Below are 26,398 nucleotides of genomic sequence, written 5' to 3'. Positions count from 1 at the left end.
GTTTGGGACAGAGGAGTTTGGTAGGACTGTTATAATCTTAATCTTCCCATTAACTGAACAATTACAGAAGATGCCAACACATACTTCGAAGATACACAATTTCTGCTTGCAGTTAAAACTGGTTGAATGTTAGGGGCAATACCTCAAGTTAAAAGAAAAAAAAAACTAAAAATGAATGGTTGGCCAAATCCCCGCCGCTCTGCCTCTGCAGAGGGAGAGCTGGTCTCCATTCGCTGCCGTCAGGTAAGGGAGCACTCATGCTCAGCCAAGAGCGCTGCTCCCTGCGAGCACCGCTTCTGCTTGGAGCTGCCTCTCTAGAAATCCATGTGCGCTCATCCGAGAGAGCAAAGCCTCGCGTGCCCTGATACGGTGCATGTACAGCCGTCTACAAAACTAAGGGAATGATTTTAGTTCCTCAACCTGCCTTAACCTTTTTTTCCTCAAATTCTCCTGAGCCCTTTTTTGCCACGTTGTGCTCCTACTTTGTAAGGTTCCCTCCGTATCTGTTACTGGGTCCTGTCAAAGACAAGGTGGACCAGGTTCATAGTTGGGCTGATGTGGCCTTTTTTTATGTTCTTCCTTGGGTAACAGCTTGCTAAAAATTAAATCATTTAGTAAAAGGACAAATTAAATAATCAGCTGGGTTTTTTTTCCTTGGGTAACATAAGAGTATGTATGTTACTTCTGGTTTGAATTAAGGCTATAATCATATCCACATTGCTGAAACTGTTATGTTTCATAAAGCAGCCCTATTATTTTCTGCATATTTTTCTTTGTGTGTGGAGCTTTTTCATTTTATTAAATTGCATATCCATGGAGGATTTGGGGGTACTCAGCCAGTCAATCCAATTTGCAGTTGGACGGTGGTTGTAGTGGGCTAAGTCCCTTATCTGTCCCCTTCAGCTGTTTTACTCCTCTGCTATTGACAGAAACATAAAATGAAAAGTGGAATCAACTCAGAGGCAAGAGCCCAGCAAGAGACTTAGGAGGGAAAAGTCGAGAGGGGAGATTCTGACTAATCTCTCTGCAGCTGGAGTAATGTGCTGACAGATTTGGTTTTAAATATGCATGCGATAGATTAGGTATTTCACAAATATTGCCATTTCGTTTACCTTTGTGGGTATCAAAGCAAGTGTAAGAAGAAAACTGAAATCAGATTGGCAATGGTGGGGTTGGTTTTTTTTTTGAGAAGTGGGATTTATAGAATTCTGGTGTCCTGCGTGGTGTGTATTGGGAAATGGTGAAGCTTGAGGAATGAAGAGGAGGCCTGAAGGGTGATTAGCCATTCCTATAGGGTGATAGCAGAAGCATAAAGAAGAACTAGTCGGTGAATATCCTTGATTCTGTGCATACTTCATGTTATGTACAAACTATGCTGAAAAGCATTCATGCTTTTGAAATCAGTGAATTACTGAAATCAGTGGTTATAATGGTAGAAAATCAGCATAAATAAGCATTTGAAGCTGACGGACCAGACTGTCTGGTGTGCTTGGTAGGATTCATAGTTGTCTTTGTACCTTCTGACTCCAGACCAGAGAGGGTCTCGCATTTCTTCTAGGTTAGTACTTCCCAGCAGGCTAGATGGTGACAGCTCCCCACGCCCCTTGACGACCTAGATTGGAGGTTGTCACCACAGGAGTGTGGTGATGCTGCTTTCTTCATGCAAACCTCTCTGCTGTGCTTCTGTTTGGGGTCTGGCATCAGGCAGCGCACAATGATGAATAAAATCTCTTATGTGAGGGGTTCTTCCCCAGGGAAGATCCTCTGCCTCTTGTGATCCTCTGCCTTCAGTGATGTGAAAAAGAAAACCTCATGGTCAGCATTGTGTCCCATCAGCTGGCTGGGGTTTTCGCTGCAGTGAGGGCGAGCCTTTCGTGCCTGAGGGACAGGTAGGCAAATCTTCCTTCTCTTGAATGAGGGTTTCTTGCCACGGCCACTACAGAGGAGTGATGGGATAAACCCCACCTCTTTGTGTAGGAATCACGTTCTCCAGATCGCTTCCCTCTTGTCCATGGGGGAGACAAGGGTGCACCTGGGGCTGGGCTCAGTGTGAGGTGGGCAACAAGTGGAGTACTGGAAGGTGGAGGCGTCTGTCTGCGAGATGAGCGGTGGGAGAAGGGCAGAGAGGCTGCGATGGGTGTCAGGAGGGCAGGGCGAAGGAGCAAGGGAGTTTCTTGGCGACAAGGAAAGAATGAAGTGAAGAGTAGCAAGGGAAAGCAGCATAAGGAAGAGGGAAGCAGAATCTCTGTACTTATCTGAGAATATTAAAAGATACTATCATAGATGAAAGGAAAACATAGCAAAGCGAAAGAAAGGACAAAAGCAGAAAGAAATTTTTCAAATCAGAAAATGTAATGCTAAATGAAGCAATAAAATACATTGCCGGTGCAAATGTGATTGATTTGGCTGACTTCCTTGTCCTCCCTCCTACTGGGCAGCTGCTGAAAGACAGGGCCACATAAAACTCAGGTAAGTGAGGTGGTGTGTTGTTGAAAAAAGGTATATAGAGCATGGCATCTTGCAGACTTGCCTCCCCACTTGATTGATGCTGATGTCTCAGGCCACAGACGTCGCTCTTTGGCTCTGGTATGAATTCTCAGCGGTGCTGCAAGGGGCCACTCCTCCCCTCTCCCGTCCTTGTGCAGGCACAGGCATCTCTGAATTAAAATGCTGATGCTGAAAAAGAACTGTTCTGGGCTGGATTAATCCTTGTGGCTGCATGAAAGCTACTGTGAGAGCAGGAGAGGTGATGAGAATGGGCAGCTAGGGGTGATGGCGGAAAGGACCTCCCTTTATAGCGGTGACACAGATTTATGCCAGATTATAGTGCTCGTCTCATCACCGACTGGCAGGACACGAGTTCCCGTGCTCATAAGAGGCCTCTCCTGTCTTGTTTCTCTGGTGCATAACAATGTAGGTGTTCTTGCTTACTTATCAGAAACCCAGCTGAAAAAAGAAGGGGAAGCCCAAGGCAGCCCCTGTTGCTGCAGTGTGTCAGCCTGGGGCTCACTCGCAGTTATCATCTCCTGCACTTCTCTCCAGTGATCCTGCTTTCTCAGCTCCTACCCCTTGTTTCTCCACGCAGCTTTCAAGTCTCCTCCTGATTTTCAATGCTCCGGGACAACACTGCAATAAATGGCTTTGGTCAAACCCGCTAGAACGTCGTGCAAATTTTGCCCTAGTAGCTCCCGCCAAGGCAGGACTCACAGGTCTCCTGGTCTTCAAAATATGCATTCAGGGCGTGGTTGCTGGAGACCTCGTGGGAGGTTCTGATCTTGAGCTACTTGCAGAATAGAAAAGCAAAGCTCACCTCTTCGGGTATTTGTAGATCCTTTATGGCTTGGGGAAATTTCCTCACTAGTTGTCTTTTGATAAATAACAATAGCACTTTTTATCTTTTCCTATGTATAGTAAAGCTGTAGAAAAGCTACTTAGGCCTCCGTTCGAGATAAAAGACCTTTCTCAGTGAGTCAAAATGGATCAGCTCCCTAGCCCAGTTCACAGAATACCGCCCACACTTTCAAGGACAAAAATTCACCACACCATTTATGCATATCTTAAAGAAAAGATGTGAAGTGATTGTGGAGATTGCCACACGGTGGCAATTTACCTCCACTTTACAACTGTATATAAAAATACCTAGCCCAGCCCAGCTTCTTTTCCAACTGCCTGTTCTCTTTCAGCCTATGCTTTTAGGAAACGCTGGCACTTCAATGTTAATATTATTCACTTCCTTAGGTTTTGTTAGCAGTGTTTGTCCCGCTTCTTTCTTCCCGCCCTCCCCGCAATGCTTAGGATGCCATTACTTTTTCCTACCTCCTTCCAGTCTTCCTGCCAAAAGAGAATATTGGGACAGGTTTGGAGTTTATGCAATCATTGGCTAGTTTCTTTAAAAGCAAAATAAGCTTCTTTCCCTCACAGGCATGAGTGGGATGACCAGGGGACAGCTGGGGAGAGCAGGGAACCACGGCAGGACAGGTGCGGAGGGTTGAGACAGGCGGCAAGTCCGTGCTCAGGACAGTGTCCTACGACCCCCTCCTCAAGTGGGCACAGGGAACAAAATGAGGGCCATAACCCAATCTCTGCCATAATACCATTGAAACCAAATCAGCTCTGTGGGAAGTTTACACACTTACTTTAAAGAAAGGGGAGCAAACGCAACAAGAGCTCTATTATAATAATTGTATTGCGAAGACGCTGACCATGATCCCATCGCCAACGGCATTTGGAAACGGGTCCAAAGCAGGGCTCAATCTCCTGCCCTCCTTTAGAGGCAGCTGCTCAGGGTCCTCTCGCCTCTCGAAAGAGCAAGCACCCTTTTGAGGATGCTGCCTGCAGGTTGAACTGTAGCAGCGAAGGAAAGGACCTCACTCCACTGCAAGAACAGCAACAAAGAAAGGGCTCCTCACACAGCAGAAAAGCCAAGATGTCCCGGGAGTGATTCCAGAGCCTTGCAGGCCGAGGTATTTTTACAACATCACAGAAACATGAGAACTTATTTTTCAAGAGTCCTGACTGTAGGTTAGTGCCTTTCGTCTGTTCTTTCCAATACAAATTTGTTAAGAAGTGTTGAAACCGACCCGTTACTGAAATTTGCCTGTGCCAACCTACCGCTTTTTGTTGGCATATATGTTTAAAGCAGTATTCTCCTCTGTATCAAATTTCATTCATAGATTGCTGAAATAGATTTAGACGTGTATTTGTCAAGTAATATTTAGGATCAAGCATCATTTTTTGCCATTTAAACATCATAACAAGCGTATACCTAGCAGGCAGTCTGGATAAAATTGTAGAGAATGGTCCTCTGTTGTGAATTACATTTTTTACGGCAGATTTACTCCGACTGAGAAAATTCAATATGTAGCCGCATTTCTATTACAGATACAGTCTTCTGCTAGCCAACAGATAAGCTTTTTATCAGCAGCCACGCTTCTGTGGCACTATTCTGGGCTCCTGCCAAGCTCTGCCTTCATTCCTTTCATGAACAGATCAATGTGCAAACATCTGAAAACCCTAAATAACATAACAGCTACTTGAATGCATGCTCAAAAAATCACCCAGAACCAAACCAATTTCAAAAGTGTTACACGTACATATCGTATCTAACGCAAAGCCACAAAAGCAAGGAAGGAAGGGAAAGGGGTAGCACATAGCTGCCATTTCCAAAGCTGCCCTGCCCCACAGACCATATACATCAGTCTTTCCTCTAAACCACGGTGGAAGCCTACCCTCCCACGCCTCTTTGCCACATCACCCCTCAAACAGAACACGCAACACCAGCATCAACCGCAGCTAGTAACGTTGGGAAGAAGAGTCTGGATAAAGAACGTGATGAAGAACAAGCAGAGAAGGGAGGTTACAGTGTGGCGTCTTGCTTGTTATGCCGGGGTGTGATGTATGTGTGTGCATCAAAACACAGAGCCACTGGTTAGTACTCCAGCCCAAAATTCAGAAGATGACGAGCCGCGGCAGCTGCGTTGTCCGCAGCGGTTGCTGAGGGCATCCTCCGCTGATAACTGAGCACCGTGCATTTATAATGAGGCATCGAGACTCTACACCTTACGCTGCCACGCAAGCTGCTGCCATCAGCCCAGGTGCATTTTGCCTTCTCTGCTCCTGTGAACTGTCGGTCTTTCTTTTTGTAATGGAATAAGCACTTGTGGAGATAATTCCAGAATCCCAGGTGGGAAGGGACCTCAGGGACCATCTAAGTCCAACCTTTCTGGGAAGAGCCCAGCCTAGACAAGCTGGCCCAGCACCCTGTCCAGACGGCTCTTGAAGGTGCCCAACGTGGCCGAGCCAACCCCTTCCCTGGGGAGATTATTCCAAAGGTGACTGTCCTCACTGTGAAAAATGTCCCTCTGGTGCCCAGTCGGAATCTCCCCAAGAGCAACTTGTGTCCATCCCCCTTGTCCTCTCCATGGGACTCCTTGTGAAAAGGGAGTCTCCATCTCCTTTGTAGCTGCCCCTTAAGTACTGGTACATGGGGATGAGCTCCCCTCTGAGCCTCCTTTTCTCAAGGCTGAACAAACCCAGCTCTCCCAGCCTATCCTCGTATGGCAGCTTCCCAGTCCTTGGATAACCTTGGTGGCCCTTCTCTGGGCCCCTTCCAGCCTGTCCACATCCTTTTTGTATAGCGGGGACCAGAACTGGACATAGCACTCCAGGTGTGGCCTGACAAGCGCTGAGCAGGATGGGATAGATCCCTTTTTTCTCTGTTACACTTCAAACCATAGGATGCGTGCTTGGAGTGATGCCTGTTAGTGGGAGAAATGCTGGAATACTGGACTTTAAAAGTTCCCATTGGGGAAACAGCAGCGGTAAAAGAAGACAAGTGAAGAAAGTGACACGATGTTGGTGGACAGCTACTGAAGGAAAAAAATGAGAAAAAAAAAAAGAAGGAAAACTTATTGGAAAGGAGTTAATGTGTGAGCGCAATATAAAAAATAGGAGAACGGAAATGGGAAAACAATAAAAAAAGCAACAACAAACGGAAGGCGAAGGCATAAGCAATAAAACAAGAGAAGCAGAAAGACGATTCAAATCCTTTTCCTTACTGAGATGTTGTACAGCAACCCGCCTTATCTTTTATTATATAAATTTATAAATAAACTTTTTTTCCTGTCAGGGGGATAGAAAACATGCTAATAAGTTCTTACAGAGGGTAAATAGTTTAAGGGGATGATACTAGTGATACTGAAATAGTAAAATGAAGATCAAAGCTGTGACTGCCAGAATAAGGTTTCTAGGTTATCCATATACCGTTACAGCTCTAACAGATTAAAGACTCATTTGAACACAGAAAGAGGAAAAATCATAGGGATCATCTCTGTTATAAAGATGGCTTGATTACAAAACATCAGGCTTAGACTGAACAGTGCTTTATGAATAGCTGCGGATATTAAATGAATATTAAAATTAGTGGGATCGACTCAGCGCGGTCTGTTCTTCAGCAAGAGTAAAGGTGTCCAAAGCCAGGCTGCTGAAGCTCAGCGGCATTTTTTCAATGCTCAGGTCAGTGTCTGTTCCAGCCTCTGGAGCAGTACGGGTGACAGCGGTGTTTTGACTGTTCACCTCCGTCATCAGCAGCGTGCTTACAGTTTTATAGATAAATATTTGTCTTCAGGAGGAAAACCTGTGTTCTGCCACCTAAACCCATCAGAGCATTTAGTAAGTGCTAGCTCCACCAGTCCCTGGTGCTACGAAGACGAAGGTTTCTGCATTCAAACTCTACAATTCCTTAGAAATAAGAGCTGTTCTGGGATCAGTAGGACAGATAAACGGGGGCACCAGCCCACCCACAGCTCTCCCATCTCTCAAAGCCGTAGCTGTCCTGGGCATAAACATTGCAGACAAACTTCTAAAGTAGGTGCAAAATGATCCTGAACGAAGTGCAGCTCACACCACAGTACAGAGGAGTCCAGATCACTTTTTCATCTTTGTTTCAAAAGTCATCATCTGTTATGGAAATACGCTCTAAGGCCAGATCAGGTTTGTGGAGAGGAGGAGAAAAGTTCAGGTTGAAAGAGGGTGGTTGTACTTCAGAGATGGTTTCTTTCTTGCCATTTCCCTCTGTAGAAAGCACAAACAATGCTAGGATTTTATGTAAACTCTAGAGGAATGGTCAAAATGGAAATGCAAAATTCTGGAACTTGCAAGCCCTGGCTAAAAAGCAGCTCTGAAGGGGAGCTGGTCGTGTTTGATGTTCACACCTTTGCATTTCCACCACTTCCTGACTGGTACGTCCAGTTTTGCTCAGGTGTCTCAGACCTGCTGGTACCATCGCATGTTACGATCGCTGGCACCTTCCACACAAGATGGGTGAAGAAAGAAAGCAAAAGTCCAGGAAAAAATGATACCGTGCCTTCCTCATTACCTTTGGGATTATGGCTTCCAACATCGACTTGAAATTTGTGACTTGGATTCACCTACAGGTCTGCAAGAAATCTTTAGCATACATCCACTCCCGCCGCCGACAGATGGTAGAGCAGAGAGCAGAGACTGTGAAGATAACAGCATTTCACCCACAGCTTTTTCTTGCGATGTAGTAGCATAAGGTAGCTGCGAAATCAGTGGCGTTTCAGAACGTTTCTTGCACCGCTGAGGTTTCTGGCTGGAGGTAGCCCAAACACACAGTCAGTCTGGAAACTCTCAATCTCGGCACAGAGGTCACGTAAAAGAAGAAGCTGCCGAGCCAGAAGATAGGCAGGTTTATGTGGGTCACGGCTGTTTCTTTTATGTGCCAGAGGACAAACCTGCCCCTGTCCACCTTGAACTGGGGAACTACAAAGCTTTAAATCCCTCAGGACTTTTTCCCCCTCAGCTTGTCATGAGAGAGGCTAGGCAAGACACAGGAAGGAAAACTGCAGAAAGGAAAGACTGAAAAAACTGGAAGCTTTAATATATTCCTACTCTCGGTCCCCACTCCTCCTTTTCTACGCATCAACAGTTTTAATAACCTGGCGAAAGCAAAACCCGAGACTAGAAAATCCTTTCCTACCCAGTGTCACAAAATGCTCATCATGTACTAAAAAACATTATGATGGGAGGCGATGCATTTAATGTGTTCTCTCTGCCCTTTTTTTTCATTTGACACCAGTTAGTTCTGCATTTTTAAATAGCTGCTCTGAAACAACCCGCTCACATTTTGAAAGAAACGAAAAAAAATTAGGATCTGCTTATGGATCTGAAGTCGATACAGAAGTGGCTTTTAAACAAGACGGACGAATAATAATAATGATGATTAAAAAACCCACAGTGAAATCACTCGCACGTATAATCGCTTCGCTATGGAAATAAACCACTGCTACCTCCACGCTAAGCATATGTAGAATAAACAAAACAGATGGAGGATTTCCCACTGCTGGTTTCTTTCTTCGACGGATGGTTATTTTCTGTTCGTAAACTCTCAGCTGTCATCCCTGATTTATCTTCCCAGCGAATTTCTGTTGGGGTTGCACTGCCGGAGCTTGGGCGAGGCGGCAGCTCTCCCCGCTGCCCACACTCTTCCGCCCCTTCCAGCCGCAGCATTCGTAACCGGGGTCCGCGCTTCTCCTGTAACCCCTTTTCCATTCTTCCCTCGAACAGTGCCTGACATGTTGGGCATCTGGGTCGTGCTCCAGCACGGCGAGGTGCGTACGACGGCGAAACACGCTTAGTTTGTTGGAAAGCGTCCTCCTTCCCCCTTTGCTCGGGGAGGGAGGGCTACGAGGGACACCCAAACCCCGCCTGCGTGCAATCCGCTACCCAAACAATGGCTTTATTTAAACAGCTAAAGACATCGCTGCAGAGAGAGATCCTTTAAAAAATGTTTTCGCCGTCCCCAGCCGTAGAGCGAGCGATCACTTATTTGCTGGAAAGGGCTCCTCCCGCCCCTTCCTACTCCTGCCCTCCCTCCTCCCCCCGCCTCCCCTCCCCATATATTATTACTCTATGCCACCAACGTTAAAACAGCCCCACCGCGCCGCCGGCCCGAGCCAGCCGCTCCCTCGCCCCAGGCAGCCGCCGGGCGGCCCCTCCGGCCCCGCCGCGCCGGGCGGAGCTGTCTGTCCCCGGCGGTGCTGAACCGCCCGCGGCGGCGGCGGCGCCCGGAGCCCCCCGGCCTCGCCCCGGCGCCCGGAGCCGAGGTAGGCGGCGAAGGGCGCCGCGGGGGATGGGGGGAGCCGGCGGCGGCGACCCCGCGCCGCCCCCCTGAGCCCGCCCGCGCCCCGCACACAAAAGCCGCGCCGCGGCCATGGAAGAGGAGCTGAAGTGCCCGGTGTGCGGCTCGCTCTTCCGGGAGCCCATCATCCTGCCCTGCTCGCACAATGTCTGCCTGCCCTGCGCCCGCACCATCGCCGTGCAGACACCGGAGAGCGAGCAGCACCTGCCGGCCCTGCTCCACCCGCGGGGCCCCGCCGCGGGGCCGGGAGCGGGAGCGGCCGCCGCCTCCGCCGCCTGCCTGGACCCGGAGTGCGCGGCGGGCGGCGGGGACCACGCGGACAAGCTGAGCCTGCACAGCGAGACCGACAGCGGCTACGGCTCCTACACCCCCAGCCTCAAGTCCCCCAACGGCGTGCGGGTGCTGCCGCTGGTGCCGGCGCCCCCGGGAGCGGCGGCGGCTCCGCGGGGCGCCGGTGCCGCCAGCTCGTCCCTCACCTGCCCGCAGTGCCACCGCAGCGCCTCCCTGGACCAGCGCGGCCTCCGCGGCTTCCAGCGCAACCGGCTGCTGGAGGCCATCGTGCAGCGCTACGAGCAGGGCCGCGCCGCCGCCGCCGCCGCCGCCAAGTGCCAGCTGTGCGACCGCAGCCCTCCCGAGGCGGCGGCGGTGCTGTGCGAGCAGTGCGAGGTGCTGTACTGCGCCTCCTGCCAGCTCCGCTGCCACCCGGCCCGCGGGCCCTTCGCCAAGCACCGCCTGGCGCCGCCGCCCGCACACCCGGGCGCCCCCGGCGGCGGCGGCGGCGACGGCGGCGGGAAGGGGGCGGGCGGAGGCCGCAAGCCGCCGACGTGCGCCGAGCACGACCTGGAGAACTACAGCATGTACTGCGTGAGCTGCCGCAGCCCCGTGTGCTACCAGTGCCTGGAGGAGGGCAAGCACGGCAAGCACGACGTGAAGGCCCTGGGCGCCATGTGGAAGCAGCACAAGGTGAGTCCCGTCAGCCGGCCGGGAGGAGCCGAGGCGGTGCTCGGCGCTGGGGTTTGGCCATCCCAATGCCGTGACGTCGGGCTGGAGTTTGCGGGACTCGAGGACGCTTCACGTCCATCAGCCTCCGCGACTTTTTACCCCTTGCCACGGTGCGTTTGGGTCTCCGGTCCTTCCCGACTGCCCAGCGACTCCGCAGCCGCTGCTCGGGGTTAGAAAACGCACAGGCTCCCTCCCGCATTGGCCTCGCCTTGCCTCAGCCGGCAAACCTCAGGCTAAACCAGGTCCCCGGAGGCACCTGGGAGTCGCGAGTCTGCCTCACAAACTTGTTTGCCTTTCACAGCGTCTCTGGCCGTCCCGTCCTCTCGCGGGTGGCAGCAGCCGCCTGTGCGGAGCAGCAGTAGACAGGATGGTCGTTCCTCCCTTTCACCTGGGGCTCAGCAGGAGCTGCCACAACCATTTCCCGCCACGTCCTCCTCCCTGCCGTTGTGTCAGTGAGGGGGGGTGGCCCGGAGCCACCCAAATGCTTTAGACAGGAAAGCGTGATAGGGAGGATCGCGGGACATCGCGTTGCCTCCTGGGCCTCAAAGAGGCCTCTCCTCCCTCTCAGTTCCCAAGCGGTCAGAAGGAATGGCTTGAGGGACCTTCATGACACAAAAAAGAGTAAGGAAGAATAGGACGGACGGGGTCTGGGGACAAGTAAAGCTTTTTCTGGTTCACATAATGTCGCAGTCTGATTCATGCTTCCCTGCAAGCGATGCTCCTTAGCCCTCCCTGGAGCCCCCGTGGGAAGACCTCAGAGCCAGCCACTCTGCAGCACAGGCAGTTTGCCGAGTTCTAGTAGAGCTGCTGGGTCAGAACGTACAGAGGGGACTTTAATACCTGCGTGCTGAGAGCAGTCCTTTGGAGCATCCCGCTGTACTGGGGGAAAGGACTTCTGCCACAGCTGTGCAAAGAGCACTTGGCCAGCTCTGCTGGCTGCAGGATTCCCTTCTTCCCACCTTCTGCTGCAGTTAGCAGTAGAGGAAGCACAGAGAGATCCCTTCAGACACTGCAGGAGAGGACAAAATCACGACTGGTGTCACCATCCCTCAGCCATGGAGGGGTTGAGCACAAGCTCGACTAAGGCATTTGGCAAGGAAAAAAATTGACTTTTGATTTTAGGATTCAAAAAAGATGCCCCTTGGGGTGGTCTGCATGGCTTGGCCGTCTGAGAAAGACACTTCTTCAGTACGTGTTTCGGTCTGTGCCAAGGGCTCAGCCATCTCCGCCCTAACGTGGCGGGTGTTTGTGCAGGTGGGATGTTCTCCCGGCTCAGAAGGAGCAGGTTACAACTATTGCTACTCGTGCAAATGGCAGGATCCACTTCGGAGCAGAATTACCTTAGTGAGTAGGGACTAAGTTCAGTGTTCAAGTGTGGCTGATGTTTTGGATTGTGAGGGACCAGCTTGTGCTGTATTATGGTCTATCTCGAGTTAAAACCGTTTGATGCCTTTTGAACGATGTGATAAACTCTGGTGTGATGAAAGTGCAGTCAGTCATTTCTTTCCTTCCTACCATCAAATATTGTCGAAAGAAAGACCAACACCCTGGGGGATTGCATTTTCACTGCATTTTTTTTCTGGAAGGAAGGTATCGCAGAGGGTGATTTTCTCTTGATTTACAGACTCAATTGATGTGACAATTCTAGTGAAAGGAAAAAAATACTTAAAATTAACTAATTTGTGGACTCACAAATTGTGCTATTGGGAATATTATTTTTCACAGAACAATGAGCTTGGTGGAAAATAAATATAAGGGAACCATATAGCCAGACAGCCTAAATCATCAGCTTATATTCATTCAGATAAATTGTTTTGGAATTAGATAGTTCTGCTTAGAAATAGTTCTCAGATACAGCAATTTCTGCAAGTTTGTTACCTGTCGTTACTTTGGCCAAACCATAAATTACTTACGTTAAATTGCCAAATGCAATTCAAGTTTTATGTGTTCTCTCGAGGTGCTCCAGGCGTAGCCAGTAGAGGCAGGTGGAAGGGCTTGTCTGTAAGAGTTCTCAGCCCAGTAAACTGGACAGACTGACAGTTGTTCACCATCTGCTGATAAGCACCTGCTTATCTCCTCCTAAGGCCAGTGGCTGGCGTTCTTCGCCTAAGGAGGGCTGCCAGAGCCACCTCCCCACCTCTCACAGCTCACCCCACACCAGCAAACTTGAACCGTTTTTTCGACTGACTTGTAGAACCGCTTTTCCAGAGGCCTTGTGTGCCTTCAGCTTCAGAATCCGTTCCCATTCCGCTTCTGTATCAGCCTTTTGCTCAGCCTGTTTGCCTACTCCTTTGTCTGGGCCTTATATGGTGACCGGTGGCAAATAGAGTGTATAACCTTGTCCGCGCGGTGCTTCAGACCGCGCAATGAAACGTGTGTTTACCCTCAGCTGTACTGCTGGCAGGAAAGCTGGTTGGCCCTGTTAATGGTTCAGGTTTCCCCTTTACGCTGCTGTATGTAACTTCTTCAGAGAAACTGAAAGTTGTGTACAATGAAACCAGGGGCCCAATGGCATAAATCAGTGTAAATCCACTGACTTAACTGGACTGTATTATATTCACTTGCATGAACCGTGCACCTAGGCCAACAGTTGAAGTTCATGAAGTAAAACTGGCTTAGTCTGCCGCCACAGCAAAGTCCTTTTAGGTCTTCATAACAAGAACAGTGACACTGCTGTCAGATTTAGGTTGTTTTGACCCACTAATATGAGGAATGGTGGTGGACACATTTCAGCTCTGCCCATTCTGAATGGTTAAATATATATATATACACATACATCAAAATGTTGAAGAAGGAAAAAAGCCACAGCTGGACAGGTCTGTGACGGACAAGCAAGCACGTGGTCAAAAGCAAGTATCAGAGCCTGAACGCCTGCGTTCATTTGCCAGCCTAAAGAGTTGCGTTCCCAAAAACATGAGGGCTGTTTCAGAATTCAGCGCCAGGGTAAGCTTATCTAATCAATAGTTAATCTGCTGCTAAGGAGAGACGGAGGGAAAACAAATTAAATGAGCATGAACCGTTCAGTTGAAAAAGGATGTTGGCATTATCTGGTTCATTTTCTAAAATCAAAGGAAGCATCAGCCTTCCGTGCCCATCTGGGTTTAATTACTCACCCTCATTATCTCTCTGTTCCTGAATTTGATAGAAGTAGAAACTTAGTATCCATATCCAGCGTCCACATTTTTGGTTGCAAGACCAGGTATTCAAGTAAAGATAACGCCAGGTAGAATACCGTTTGTCGGGAATTATTAATCGTCGCAGCCAATGGAGCTTGTAACATTTCAGTTTGGCTTCCAGTAAATATTTCTGTAGCACAAAAGATTGCTCTGAGTGTACAGTGCATTTTTTTTATGGCTTGGTTGGTTTACTGAGGGCTTAGTCATGTAGCTCCGTTTGATTTTAATGGGAAGCACATGACTAAATTCCACTGCTTTGTAAGGTGTCCTTTACAAATGCTTGGAAAAACAAGGCTATTATCTCTAAGTGGGTTTCACAAAGGAGATCTGATCTCCTCCTTGGTTTCCTGCTGCAGTTGCGTTAATGCAACCACAGGTTTTAATGAACACGGCATTTCTCTTACAAGCCCTTTGAACAATGACGTTGTTGAGTTTCTATTGCAGCTCTTTGCAACGGGAGCCTGCTGGGAGCCAGGAGTGACTGCGCTAATTGCCATCGTACATATGCTGGTCACAATTTGTCTGCATTGAATCAGTTTTCTGTGGTGGCTGTGATGCCCACATATGGCTTGTGGCTGTTCTTATCTTGCAAAATGTGCTTTGAGATGATTTGAGAGCCAGGGCAGTTGTTGGAAAAGTGGAAGGTTTACTTTTGTTGGGACCAACCTTTGGTTTTGATTTGAAAGGAAGGAGCACTTGCCTCCCTGGGAAAATTTGGTTGGGCCTGTTGATGGCAGACCATACCATGCTTTTCCCACCTATTTCTTCCTTACTTCTTCCCCAGATGCTTGGTCATATGCTGCTTTCATCTTGTCCTGCAGCAGCTTGACAAACCAAAGGCTCAAACGTGCTACCTTGTGGATGTGCGACCAAAAATTCTGTCAACCGTGATCAGCCCATGGAGAGCTGATCTGAAATCCTGATGGTCTGATCTGGCAGAAAATAGGGACACTTTCAAGGACTTAGAGTTTGGTTCTGTGACCTCAAGTACCGTTTGTATCAAACGTCGTCGCTTTGAATTTTTGTGAAGTGACAGGAGTTTGTGTAAGGGAATATTAAATATTCAAATATTGAGAAACATACACAATAATGTGTATTCCCATTACATTTTCTCCAAATGGGTTGTGGTAAAGCATATATTATTTTCAAATTTAGCACTATGTAATACCTACAACTGGGCTAAAAGGAAAAGGTTGTGTGAATTGTAGCGAGGTGGGGGGTTGGTCTCTTCTCCCAAGTTACTGGCGATAGGATGAGAGGAAACAGCTTCAAGCTGCATCAGGGGAGGTTTAGATTGGATATTAGGGAAAAATTTATTCACTGAAAAATTGGTCAGGCATTGGCACAGGCTGCCCAGAGAGGTGGGGGATTCGCCATCCCTGGAGGTATTTAAGAGACGTGCAGACATGGCATTTTAGGGCATGGTTTAGGAGACATGGTGGCGTTGGGTTGACAGTTGGACTTGATGATTTTAGAGGTCTTTTCCAACCTTAATGATTCTATGATTCTACGAACGTGAGGGAAAGAGCCTAGGATGGCTTCTTCCTCTATGACTCAGTCCCAGCTCCCGGTCAGGGTTTGTACCCACTTCCCGCGGAGCTGTGCGGGGTTTGGCAGGTGCCTCTGCCTGCCTGCGCCTGCCTGCCCTGGAGCTGGGCTGTGAAGCGCCCAGAAGGAGCTGCCGGGGTCTGCTCTTTGCTGTCCTGTGCGAATGGGCGAGGACAAGGGGAGGAGGAGTTGGAGACGTTCAGGCAGGAGGTAAGCTCAGAACTTTGGCAGCCTAAAGAAGTGAGCTCTGCCCTTTTCAGGGATGGAGTGGTTTTCTTCCCTCCAGGAGCAAGAGGGAAGCAGAGAACGGGTGGTGACTTCCCAAATTTCAGTTAGGTCTCCTCTTAGAAGCTCATAATGTTTGTGCCTCCCTACAAGGCTCTGTCTCAAGGCACACTCTCCTCCTAAGGAATCAAGAAGAGGAATTAACCTTCTGAAAGCCTGACGTTAGCAAAGATACTTTGCTCCCATTTCCTGATGTCAGTTGTCTTGTCTGTTTGGTGAGGATAATTAATTAAGTATTGGCAATCTGGTAGTTGCCAAGTCTGCCTGAGGGGTAGGCCCACGAAGAGAGTGTCTAACCTGCAGGATGCTCACGGTGGGACCTATCTGGTCACTCTGTGTGATGTCTGCACCGACAAGTAGTGCTGGACCTGGGCTTGCCGTGGGCTCACAAGCAGAGCAATATGATTTCTGTAATCCTGGCCACGCTTCCAGGGAAGCTGCGCCGGGGCTGCTCTGCTCAGACCGTGGCGGTTCTGGGTCTGCCCGGGGGCAGAACCACCATTTCCCTCCCGTCTTGGAAGCCCATCAAGAAGCTGCTTGCTCATTTTAGAGATCTCAGGTACCAGGTGAGCAAAGAGAATGTTGGGTCTTCAGCGTAGACTTAAAATAGATATAGCCCTTATCTTTCATCAGTCAAAAGTTAGAGAAAGGGTTTTTTTCCAACTTCTCCAGAAATATTCACCCCTTTGTTGGGTTGGAGCATGGGAAACTGGAGCCCCAAAGGGACATTACTGTGAAGTCTGAAAATTTGTCTTTGAAGTCCTAGTGTATCTCAGATTTGGTAGAATTGGCCACATTTGTTAAAAAAAAAATATTAGGCTTTGATTAAAAAAAAGTGCCATTTTGGAAAGCACTTGGGGATTTTTTCAGCATGACAGATGCTACTGTGTAAGTGTAAGACTGTTATTTCCTTATATATGTGGGTAGCTGTCTTAAAAAAAGGTATTTTGACTTACCAAGTCACTGCAAGAAAGTGGAATGCACAGACACAATACTTGACTGCCCCCACATGCATATTTCACCTTTATTAAATCTTATTACAATGAAAATCTTCACTATTCTTTTCTAGCACAAACACTCTGTGTGTGTAAGAATACATGTGACAGCAAATAAGCCTTTTAGCACATTATTAATCATCAAAACCAAGGATTAGTAAGAAACAGATTTGCATTTTATCTCTGATTTTTCCTTTTTTCCCCCCTTTTTTCTTTCTTGCAGGCACAGCTGTCTCAGGCTTTAAATGGTGTTTCAGATAAAGCAAAGGAAGCTAAAGAATTTCTTGTTCAGCTGAAAAATTTATTGCAGCAGATCCAGGTAATTGTAGAATATTAGCTGTTTTGATAATACAGTAATCAATTGAACTGAGTGAATAATTTATTTGATGACTTTGTCTCCTGTGCTGTTCTTGTCTTTCCTGGAATCATCTAACCCTTTTTGAATGGATTTGCTAGGCAAAATAATTCATCAGATAATGCCTGCAAGCCCCTCTTAGCTTCTAGATCGTTTGCTGTTTATTGCAAGAAGCTGATACTCAATACTGGACATCCGAGCTGTGGTGATGGGTATTTGATTGAATCATGCTTCTGGGCTCCTTCCTGACTGCGATTGCTTCAGCTGGGCATATAGAAGTTCTCATTTTAACACATTTGAAATTTACTACTTGTTTTCATCTTACATTTTCTAAAAATGTACTTGTTTCTGGACCAAATCCAGTCAACCTGTTTATTAGAGTATTTGTAGGAAGTCAAAAAAAAGAAGAAACAAATGCTGCTAAATTAATGTGGTCATTTATTGAAGCAGAAGGTATTTTCATGCCTATAGTTGCCCAGCTTTAATAGTCAGAAGAGGGCTCATGGTGAGTGCAGTAATTGAGGGCACAAACCCAAAACGAAACAAGTCCCTTTTTCAACCAAATTTAGACTTGTCAGTGCTGGAGGTCAGATGATCCTCAAGGTCCTCTCACCCTGCAGAGTGTGGCTGGAAATGTGCTGCCGTAGTTTGAGCTTCACAGCGCCCGGGAGGGGACACTTGTTATCTGTAGCAGCAGTGCTCTGCGGTGGTGGGTCTTCTCTGGGATAGACACCATCTGCCCTGCGATATGCCCGCTCTGCTGCTTGCTCATCTTTCATCAACAAGCAAGTCCTGTGCCCGTTACTGACAGAAAGCCAAAGCAGAATTTTGAAAATCTGTATTTAGTTTAGAATTTAGCTCATCCAACCTAGCCATTAGGGCTTCTTTCGTTGTCCGAGGAGAAGGACAGGCACCTCTAGAGAGTGGTTCTTCCCATAGGTGTGAACAGCTATTTTAGGATGGGATAACTCATCTAAAACAGTAGTCTGTCAACAATCTTTTCCTGAGTCACCTAACTCCATTAAAAATGTATTTTTTCCCTTCTGAAAGCTAAAGGTGGCCTATTATGACTATTTATGACTATGCTGTAAAATCCTTTAATGCGTTTCAATAAAAGCACTGCCAAATTGCTCTGCGTAAGGGAGCTGCTACAATTAGATCCAAGGACCAAGCCATTTCTTCGATGCTGCTCATTGCTTAAAATGCTAGAGGAGAACTCAGAAGAGGAAATTGTATCCAGCAATCACCTTCTAATATTTAGGCATGCCTGGGCACAAAGCTGGATCCGAACCTCATGTGTTGAGTCAGTCTCCAGCATGAGTCTGAGTGAGGACATCAAATTTCAGCAAACCAATACAGCAGGACTAATCAGCTGCATATGTATTCATAAGTAAAACAAGGCTAGGGCATAACTCTGAGTGCTAAAGGATGATCACCCACAGAGTTTAACCCTTAACGAGCTCCCTGGCATGGTTTTGTCTCGTGGCAGATTGCACTCTTCCCAGGTGATGCCTGAGCAGCGTTTGGTGATAGTGCATGCCAGGGAGCACTCCTGGTAGCCAGGGTCGGTACAGCCACGCTATTTTAGGGGAAAGGGTTTAGATGTGTCGTGAGCTGATCTGTGCCTTTTAGCATCTGGACGAAAAAACCAGTTCTTGGACTGTTGTTTGCGGGGGGAATAGATGTAGCCTTTGTGCGTAGATTTATACCCAGAACCATGGATCTCAGGGCAGGTTATTTCTAATAGAAGTCTTACGATGGTTGCCACACACAGACATACAGACATTTACCCTTCAGCAAAAATGTCTTTAAAATGTATTCTTACACAAAGCAGTGGGCAATTTGTACATTTTATCCTGCTGTCTCAATGCACAGCAGACTGGACAGCCATCTGCACCCTTTATCTCCTCTCTGAGTGTGCTAGAGCTACTAGGAGCTGTGCTTTTACGTTGCCTGGGGCAGCCTGCAAATTCATAATCTAATTTTCTTTTCCCTGATTTGCAGATCTCTTGTTTGCCCATCTTTTTTCCTTCCCTTCTCCTTTCTGAGGTAATTTTTACATGTCGTGGTGGTCTCTTCTTTTCAGAAACTGCCTGTTCCTTCCTTGCTCCTGCTTGTTGCTGTCATTATCTGATTTTCACATTTTCCTATCTGCTGTAACAATTTCCTCCTTTCTCACTTGAGAGAGGCATAGCGCCAAACACCCCGTTTGATGTGTGAACAGAAAATGAGGAGAGAAATGATGCACTACAGCCGTCGACGGACGCAGGCTTTGTACACAAACCAGCACTTCAGGAGTGGCTGGATGGAAATGGGCTTAAGAGGGAGTCGGGTGTGATATAAGCCGAGGAGGGAGAGATGCAAACAGGAAGAGTCTGAGACAAACCTGTGAACAGTAACTGAGCCGCCCTGGTGCCTCTACCCCCATGCATCTTGCTGGCAGGTCTAGGACTGCGGCGGGGGCCTCTCAGGGAAGAGGGACCTTATATCCCTCAGCTGGAGAAGGGGATGCATGGATTGCAGTGAGGGAAGGGAAAACGGTGCTGAAAATTTTGCTCTCAAATGAAGGAAGACAAAGCAATGAGCAGAAAAGCAGAGAAAAGCATAAACAAAAGAGCTAAGGGGTAGCAATGGCTTAGGGGTGTGTGATGGCTTTCCGTGGAGATGCTTCTCCTTCAGCACATGTTTAAGATCTTCTCACATTTAATGCTGCTTCTTTTTTTTTTTTTTTAAACTTGGGGGATTGGGAGGGAAGCTGATGGGACAACTGAACATCTCCTGGGAAAAGGAGCTTGAAAGCTTTCTCCTTCTTCTAGTCTGATGAGCAGGGGAAGCAAGGGAGAGTCTCCCTTTGAATGGGTGCTACAGCATCAGTTCCAACACCAGGGAAAGCCACCCCCAGGAGGAGGAGCAGCTCGGAACCTTGTGGTACCATCTACTCAGATTTCTACAGCTGCAGTGGGATTCTGTGGTAGCAGGGTTTGTTCCCCACTGACAGGATGGGGTTTCTGTAAGGCTGAGCGATACACAAAATCTCAGGGATCTGCACCTGATTAGTTTCCTTGTAATAAGCTGCAGACCAGATTCTGGACTGTAATTGTCTTCTAATTGCTGTGGTGTAGAGCCAGTGATTTCAAAGTTGCTACAGTTGGATAATTAAAACAGAATGGGGCATAAACCTCTTATGTATATGTATGCACTGTGTATGTTAGGTTCGCATTTTACATTATATTGTACTACAGCTGTTGTCCAGAAAGTGCCAGTAAATCAGGGTTTTAAATAAGCCCATTTTGTGGCATAGCATCTTACTCTTTCATTTTATAGCATGCAGCTATTACTGGTACAGCTATAATAAATTCAGAAAGGCAACAGAAATGCCGAAGCCTTGAAAGGAAATCTTTTTCTGAATGGAAAACCCGGTAAGAATGAACAATAACTTAAGGTGTAAAACATGCTTTCTTTGACGAGTATGACTCTCGCCTTCTTCTAGGAGAATGGGTTGGATTATGAAGCCTGTCTTGTCGCTCAGTGTGATGCCTTGGTTGATGCGTTAACGCGACAAAAGGCAAAACTGCTCACAAAGGTGACCAAAGAACGTGAGCACAAGCTGAAGGTGAGCACAACTGTCATCAGCCGAGCACAGCTCTTGAATACCTGGCATTACTGTGCATTTTGTTAAGTCCCCAGCCCTTTACAGCATGAAAACTTCTACTGACCAAGTCTTAAAGTCCTTCAGCAGGTTCCAGTTCAGCTGTTTGGTGGAACTCTGCTTATACACTTAAAATGAGGCAAATATTTCAGCAGTTTGTTGAATCAGGCCATCAGTCTTTATTTATCTGATAGGTTTGGGCTGGCTTGGGAGAGGTGCTTGTCAGTGAAACCTGTGTGGTTTGGATTCTGGGACCTTCCAAATGCAAGAAAGCCGTTCTGCCCAAGTAAAACATTGGGATTTTGGTGTCTCTTCAATGCTTTGAAATTCAGGCAAGCCACCCCCAGAATTCCATGTGCTTACCCAAAAGATATTAAAGAAATGCAGTAGAAGGGTGTGGGAGAAGAAAGCTATAAATGGTTGAACAAAGTGGCAGTCAAGAAATGTTTAGACACATTTCTTGAAAGCTCAAACTGCATATGTGATTTTTGAGGTATCATAGTGCCAGAAACATTAACAGTATCGAAGGCAGAAGGAAGAATGAAGTGAAAAGTGTAACATGGCAAACAATGAATAAAATCTACCTGAGATCAGCATTTAAAGAACCCCATGCTTAACAAGAACCAACACTCGGGACATACTGCTAACAGCACAGCTAATCCTGCAGTTTGTGCCTCTCCGGCTGCTGTACCTCCGGAGCTGTGCTGTCGGACACAGTGCTGCTAGGCCTAGCCTCCAGCCATGTGACAGCAGAACCAAGTCCAAAAGTCCGGAAAAATGAGTTGCAGCTTTTTTATTTCTTAATCACAGAATATGTTCTTAAGCAGAGCAGGATCAGTGGTGAATTGTGAAGAGAATGGTGGGGTATAATCTGCAAGAAACCACTTCTGCAATTATCCTCTATAATATTTGCCTTTTAAGCGATGGATTTTTTAAAAACTCAGATTTTAGCATGTGATTGTAAATGTGAACACTGCAAACGCTGAAACATGTTCTGTGCTCTTTCTGCCCCGAGCAAGCCTGATCTTTGAGCAATTAATCTGCTCTGAAAATTGAGATTCCCTGTGCACAACATTTTGCCAAGCTAATTATCGGTATTTACAATACAGAACAAGCGAGTGTAGCTGATGGAGATATGGCAACGGCCATATGGCATCTAAATTAAGCTTAACTTTAACACGCTTTTCCATCCGTTGTCTCTTCTGAAATAATCTTGTACAATTCACTGTAAGCTGAGGCAGTCATCAGAACTGTACTGATGCTTGTTTTCCAGGTTGTTTGGGACCAGATAAATCACTGTACGCTGAAGCTGCGCCAGTCAACGGGGCTGATGGAGTACTGCCTAGAAGTTATCAAAGAAAATGATCCCTCTGGGTTTTTACAGGTATTTTTCTTTCCAGTGTCCTGGGGAAAAAAAAAAAGATGTTAAAATTAAATCTAAAAATGGATGGCTTTGCTAAATAGCCTCTTCCACCTCCGAGGCAGGTTCACCTTCAATCCTCTTAGTACTGCCTAAAAGCTCAGCTAGCCTGGTGACTGCATGCATGTCCCAGCAAAGGGAGGGCTTTGAACAGCCGCACTCTGACCCAGGTGTGGGAGTCAGTGGTCACAGCACTTCCCGGACTGCTGATGTCTTTCCTCTTGCCAGCCACCCCTCTGGGCTGAAAGAGAGATGCTATACAGTTAAAGATAACTTTCTGTGGAATATTATTTTGTTCTTGTCTGAGAAACCCAACACGGGGCCTCACGGAGCTTTCTGCTCAATTTGGAAAGGTCTTTGACTCAGCAGAGTAGTATTTCTCCCCTTTTTGCTTCTCCCCTTTTTGCTTCTCCCCTTTGCATTACTCTTTCCCATGTGAAAGAGTCCTTTCAACATCTCCCCCGTAAGGAAATCCAGCCTTGAGGGCTTGCGTGTAGCTTTGCTTCGCTCGGGTTGTTGCACCTCACAGGGCTACAAGACCTGTCTTTAGCTGAAGGATCCAGGTGCCCCCCCCTTTGCACAGTATGGCCTAGCCAACAATTGCCTTAATTTGCACGATATTGTTTCGTAGGTGCAAGCAGTGAAAGTGTCTATTGATGAGATAAAATGTAACAGTTTTATTATCCAATTAATTATTTTTCCTAATTAATCCTATTATTTTTATGAATTATTTTCTTTTGCCCTGTTAGTTTTATTGCTTTATTAATTGCCTAAGAAGAAAAGCACATCAAACAAAGTGATCTGCCTGTCAGCTGAACAGGGCACGCTGCACACAGGAATGCATGGAGTGTCAGGGGCTGTCACAGTAACCCTAAAAAACAGGATGAGAATTAGGCAACTTAAACTTATTAGCACTCCAGATTGATTGTTACTGTCGCGTCTGGTCTCAAGCGAGAGTGGGGCATGTGTGGTGTATAGTAATCTCAAGACTGCACAGATTTTAGCAGGCTGTCGGTTGGATACTGTGGGATAAACGAAGCCTTTAGGTCTTATCTACGTGCTCGCTAGATACATGCTTCGCTTTCATTTCAGCTTACTTTTCCTGTAACCTTTGTGGCTTCATTCTTTGCGGTACCTTTTGTAAAAAACATACTTCTGGTTTTACGTTTTCATGGTTTATCTAATGATGCTTTCAAGGCAACCAGCAAACACTGAGACACTGCATTACTTAGAGCAACTACTTCTGCAGCCAGGCCATTGAAACACAGCCAAGGGATCCAGCATCCCAGAAGTGACTCCAAGGTTGTAGGAAGGCCATAAGATGCTTCTCCACTTCCTGCACAGACTGATTAGGAGCTGTTGATGCAGGGGCTCAGACAGGAGTGTCTTCAATAACAGTAATGAGGAAAGGTATCTGAACTCCTCTGGTAAAGAAAAACTCTCTCTGACCTATCCAGAGGAAAATTCTGCTCCGGTGAGTTACGGGAAGCTCACTGGCAGGGACTCCAGATATCCAAACGGCAGCTTCACGGAACTCAAGGACAGTTGAGTTCATTGATTTCCGCAGAGCCACTATTTCACTTCTAGACGAGTCCATTGTGATCAGCTTAGTCTGACTTTCGGCTTAACCGTCTGTGGGCTGAGCTAGAGCAAAGCTTTAAAAATGAAATTCAGTTTTGATGTAATGGTAGAAAATCCACCATATTCTTTGGAAATCTACCTTAAAACTTATCACCCTCACTGTAAGAAATATACACCTTCCTTCCCATTTGATTTTTTAATTTCTTTCAGCTTTCATCCACCGAATCATCTCTGCTGAATGGGAAGACCCTCTGACATTTAGGCCTGTCTTTGGGCAACTGCTTTTTAAATGGGAGAGCAAAACCAGACTGTGCATGTCAAAGAACAGAATGCAGAAGTATATGTGTCATTCAGAGGCATGATACATAACATAATCTTAACAGGCTTTATAAATGTGATTTTTACGTTCCTTCCGTAAGATGAGATTTGTTTTGGAAAGACGAGACAAAAGGATGCAACATAAATGGAACTCACTCCAAAATGACCAGACCCTGTCTCAGCTGTGCTGTCATACTCCCAGCTTCACTGAGCTGTGTCTATCCCACAGGCATTCTGTCACTTCTCAGCTGCAGTTTCATCATAAGCCTGACACTGTCTTTCAGATTTCGGATGCTTTAATCAAGCGTGTTCAGGTATCTCAGGAACAGTGGGTCAAAGGAGCCTTGGAGCCAAAAGTGTCTGCTGAGTTTGACTTGACTCTGGATAGCGAACCATTACTGCAGTCGATTCACCAGCTGGATTTTATTCAGATGAAATGTAGGGGTGAGCTTTTTCTGTTTTTCTGTTTTTCATACATGTGTTGAAACAGTGCTGGGAAGAAGGGGACATGGAGGGAGGAAAGAGGAATGACTTGAAATTGCTTTAAAAGGTTTTCAAGCAAATTCAGATTACTGGGTGTTTCCTAGAAAGGTGCGCTCACCTCACATGCGGTGACCTGAGCAAGCTCAGACAGAGATAGCAGGTGCAGCTAAAGATTCGAAAAGATAAATTCTTCAGAGTAGGGCTATCTATCAGCTTTGAAGATTTGAAGATTAAAAATACATTAGCTGCATGTAACTTCATGCCATTTTACAGCATTCCTACATTTAACATAGTTAATTCAAAATACCAATTACCCCTATCTTGTCAGGAACAGCTGAAGTAGTAAATTCCACCCCTCCACATATACTTGAATGGGGGGAAAAAAAAAAGCTCTTTGACTTATATCTGGACTGTGCTGCGAACAGTGCCCAGCTTAAAAAAAATAGTGAGGCAGAGATTCACAGGGGGAAAGTAGCACTATGGCTATACCCTTCCTTGATTCCAGGTATCTAAATAGTCCTAAGGGACACACTAAAGGGAAAAGAGGTTTAAAAAAGTATTTAAAAGCAGAATCTGATGAACAGTAGAGGCTATTGAACAAAAAAACCCCAACAAACAAACCACCATGCACTTGTAATGAGCTTGGTTTATATGGAGCAGGATGAGAACTGCATCAGAATTAGGTAGATCCTTAGACCAGCTAGATTTGAAAGCCAGTGTGGTCCCTGGGAATGATGCCATTAGCTTCCCTCAGTGGTAATTCAAGCCCTAATTATACATGTGGGTGACAGGGTAGAGGCTGCCAGAAGTCAATGAATGAGTTAAGGGTAATCGTGTCGTGTTGCCGGATGTGCTTTTTTTTTTGACTCTAAGCAAGCACAAAGGTTTCTTTTCTGTTTATCTGTCCTCTCTGGGACTAATTCTGAACATAAGAGACCCAAGATGAAGTAATTAGGGTGGATAAATTGCAGATAAGTATGTGGAGATATGACAATAAACAGTCAGAGGCAAAAGTCTGCTCACCAGGAATGGTTTGCATCTCGGTGTAAACAGGCTGCATTAAAGTTACTCGGAAAATACCTGTGAACTGCTCCTGTGAAATGGTACCGGCCAGGAAAGTGGAGTCAAGAAAGAGTATCACTGATAAAACTTCTCTGAATACTGTCTGCAATTGTCTGTTTAAATCGGTTTGTATTTAACGCTGGCCATAGTTATTGTTCAATATATTTCATACTAATCTTCTGCCACTCTCCTTCCCAAACATATAAAGAATTTAGTTAAACTCTCAACTTAGGTTGCTAATTAACCACAGGTCACTTGAGGTGACAGCAGTTTAGGTATCTGGCTTTGGGACATTCATCTAGCTTTAAGTTTGAAGACTGAGAGATTTTAATCGAGCCAGATTCACTCGAGCTTTATGAAAGATAGTGCTGTCTGCTGATGCTCTCATTTATCATGCAATCGCAGTGAAGCTCTGCTACTGAGCTAGACACGGTCTGAGAAGCAGAGAAGAGGACAGGACTGCTTCTGCCCAAACCTGCGCAGAGCTTACAGACACCCTTGGGCTTTGCTCCCCAGGCGCACCTTAACTGTGAGACCTCAGGAAGGGTTATTCCTTGAGCTGCCTTGGCCTTGACCAAGGAGTAGCTGCCGCAGGTCCCATCAGGTTGGTCAGCACAGCTGGCCTCACCATGTACATGCCATGCAAAGAATGGTGGAAACGCCTTTTATCCTGGCCACCATTCCTTCACAAGGGACTGCACTATTCCTCTTTGCACCTCTGTGTGCCCAAGCAGTACAAGCCACCGACTGGTCCCAAGCTAGCATTCATAGGTGTTGAGGATTGTTTAGTATATAGAGGTGTATTTATATTTTTCAGTTTGTGACTGCAAATCTATTTGCACTTGAACTGCTCAGTCTGACAC

General features: G+C 46.7%; 1 protein-coding gene across 2 annotated transcripts in view; it reads left to right on the top strand.

Annotated features, from left to right (window-relative positions):
* The first annotated feature begins 9,444 nt into the window (after positions 1 to 9,444).
* Positions 9,445 to 26,398, top strand: part of TRIM67 (tripartite motif containing 67) — a 36,085-nt gene continuing 19,131 nt past the window's right edge. The window contains exons 1-5 of one of the 2 annotated variants that reach the window (XM_064445657.1): positions 9,445 to 10,624; positions 16,891 to 16,986; positions 20,513 to 20,635; positions 21,945 to 22,055; positions 24,275 to 24,428. In XM_064445657.1, coding sequence (XP_064301727.1) covers positions 9,734 to 10,624; positions 16,891 to 16,986; positions 20,513 to 20,635; positions 21,945 to 22,055; positions 24,275 to 24,428 — 1,375 coding nt within the window. In that variant the 5' untranslated portion in view covers positions 9,445 to 9,733. Of the gene's footprint in view, positions 10,625 to 16,890; positions 16,987 to 20,512; positions 20,636 to 21,944; positions 22,056 to 24,274; positions 24,435 to 26,398 lie in introns of both variants that reach the window. The other variant, XM_064445656.1, reaches the window with a different exon arrangement.

The sequence above is a fragment of the Phalacrocorax carbo genome, chromosome 3 (assembly GCF_963921805.1).
Source record: "Phalacrocorax carbo chromosome 3, bPhaCar2.1, whole genome shotgun sequence".
In the NCBI taxonomy this organism is placed as follows: Eukaryota; Metazoa; Chordata; class Aves; order Suliformes; family Phalacrocoracidae; genus Phalacrocorax; species Phalacrocorax carbo.
The sequence above is the reverse complement of the archived record's forward strand: the minus strand, read 5'-3'. Positions and strand labels throughout refer to the sequence as shown.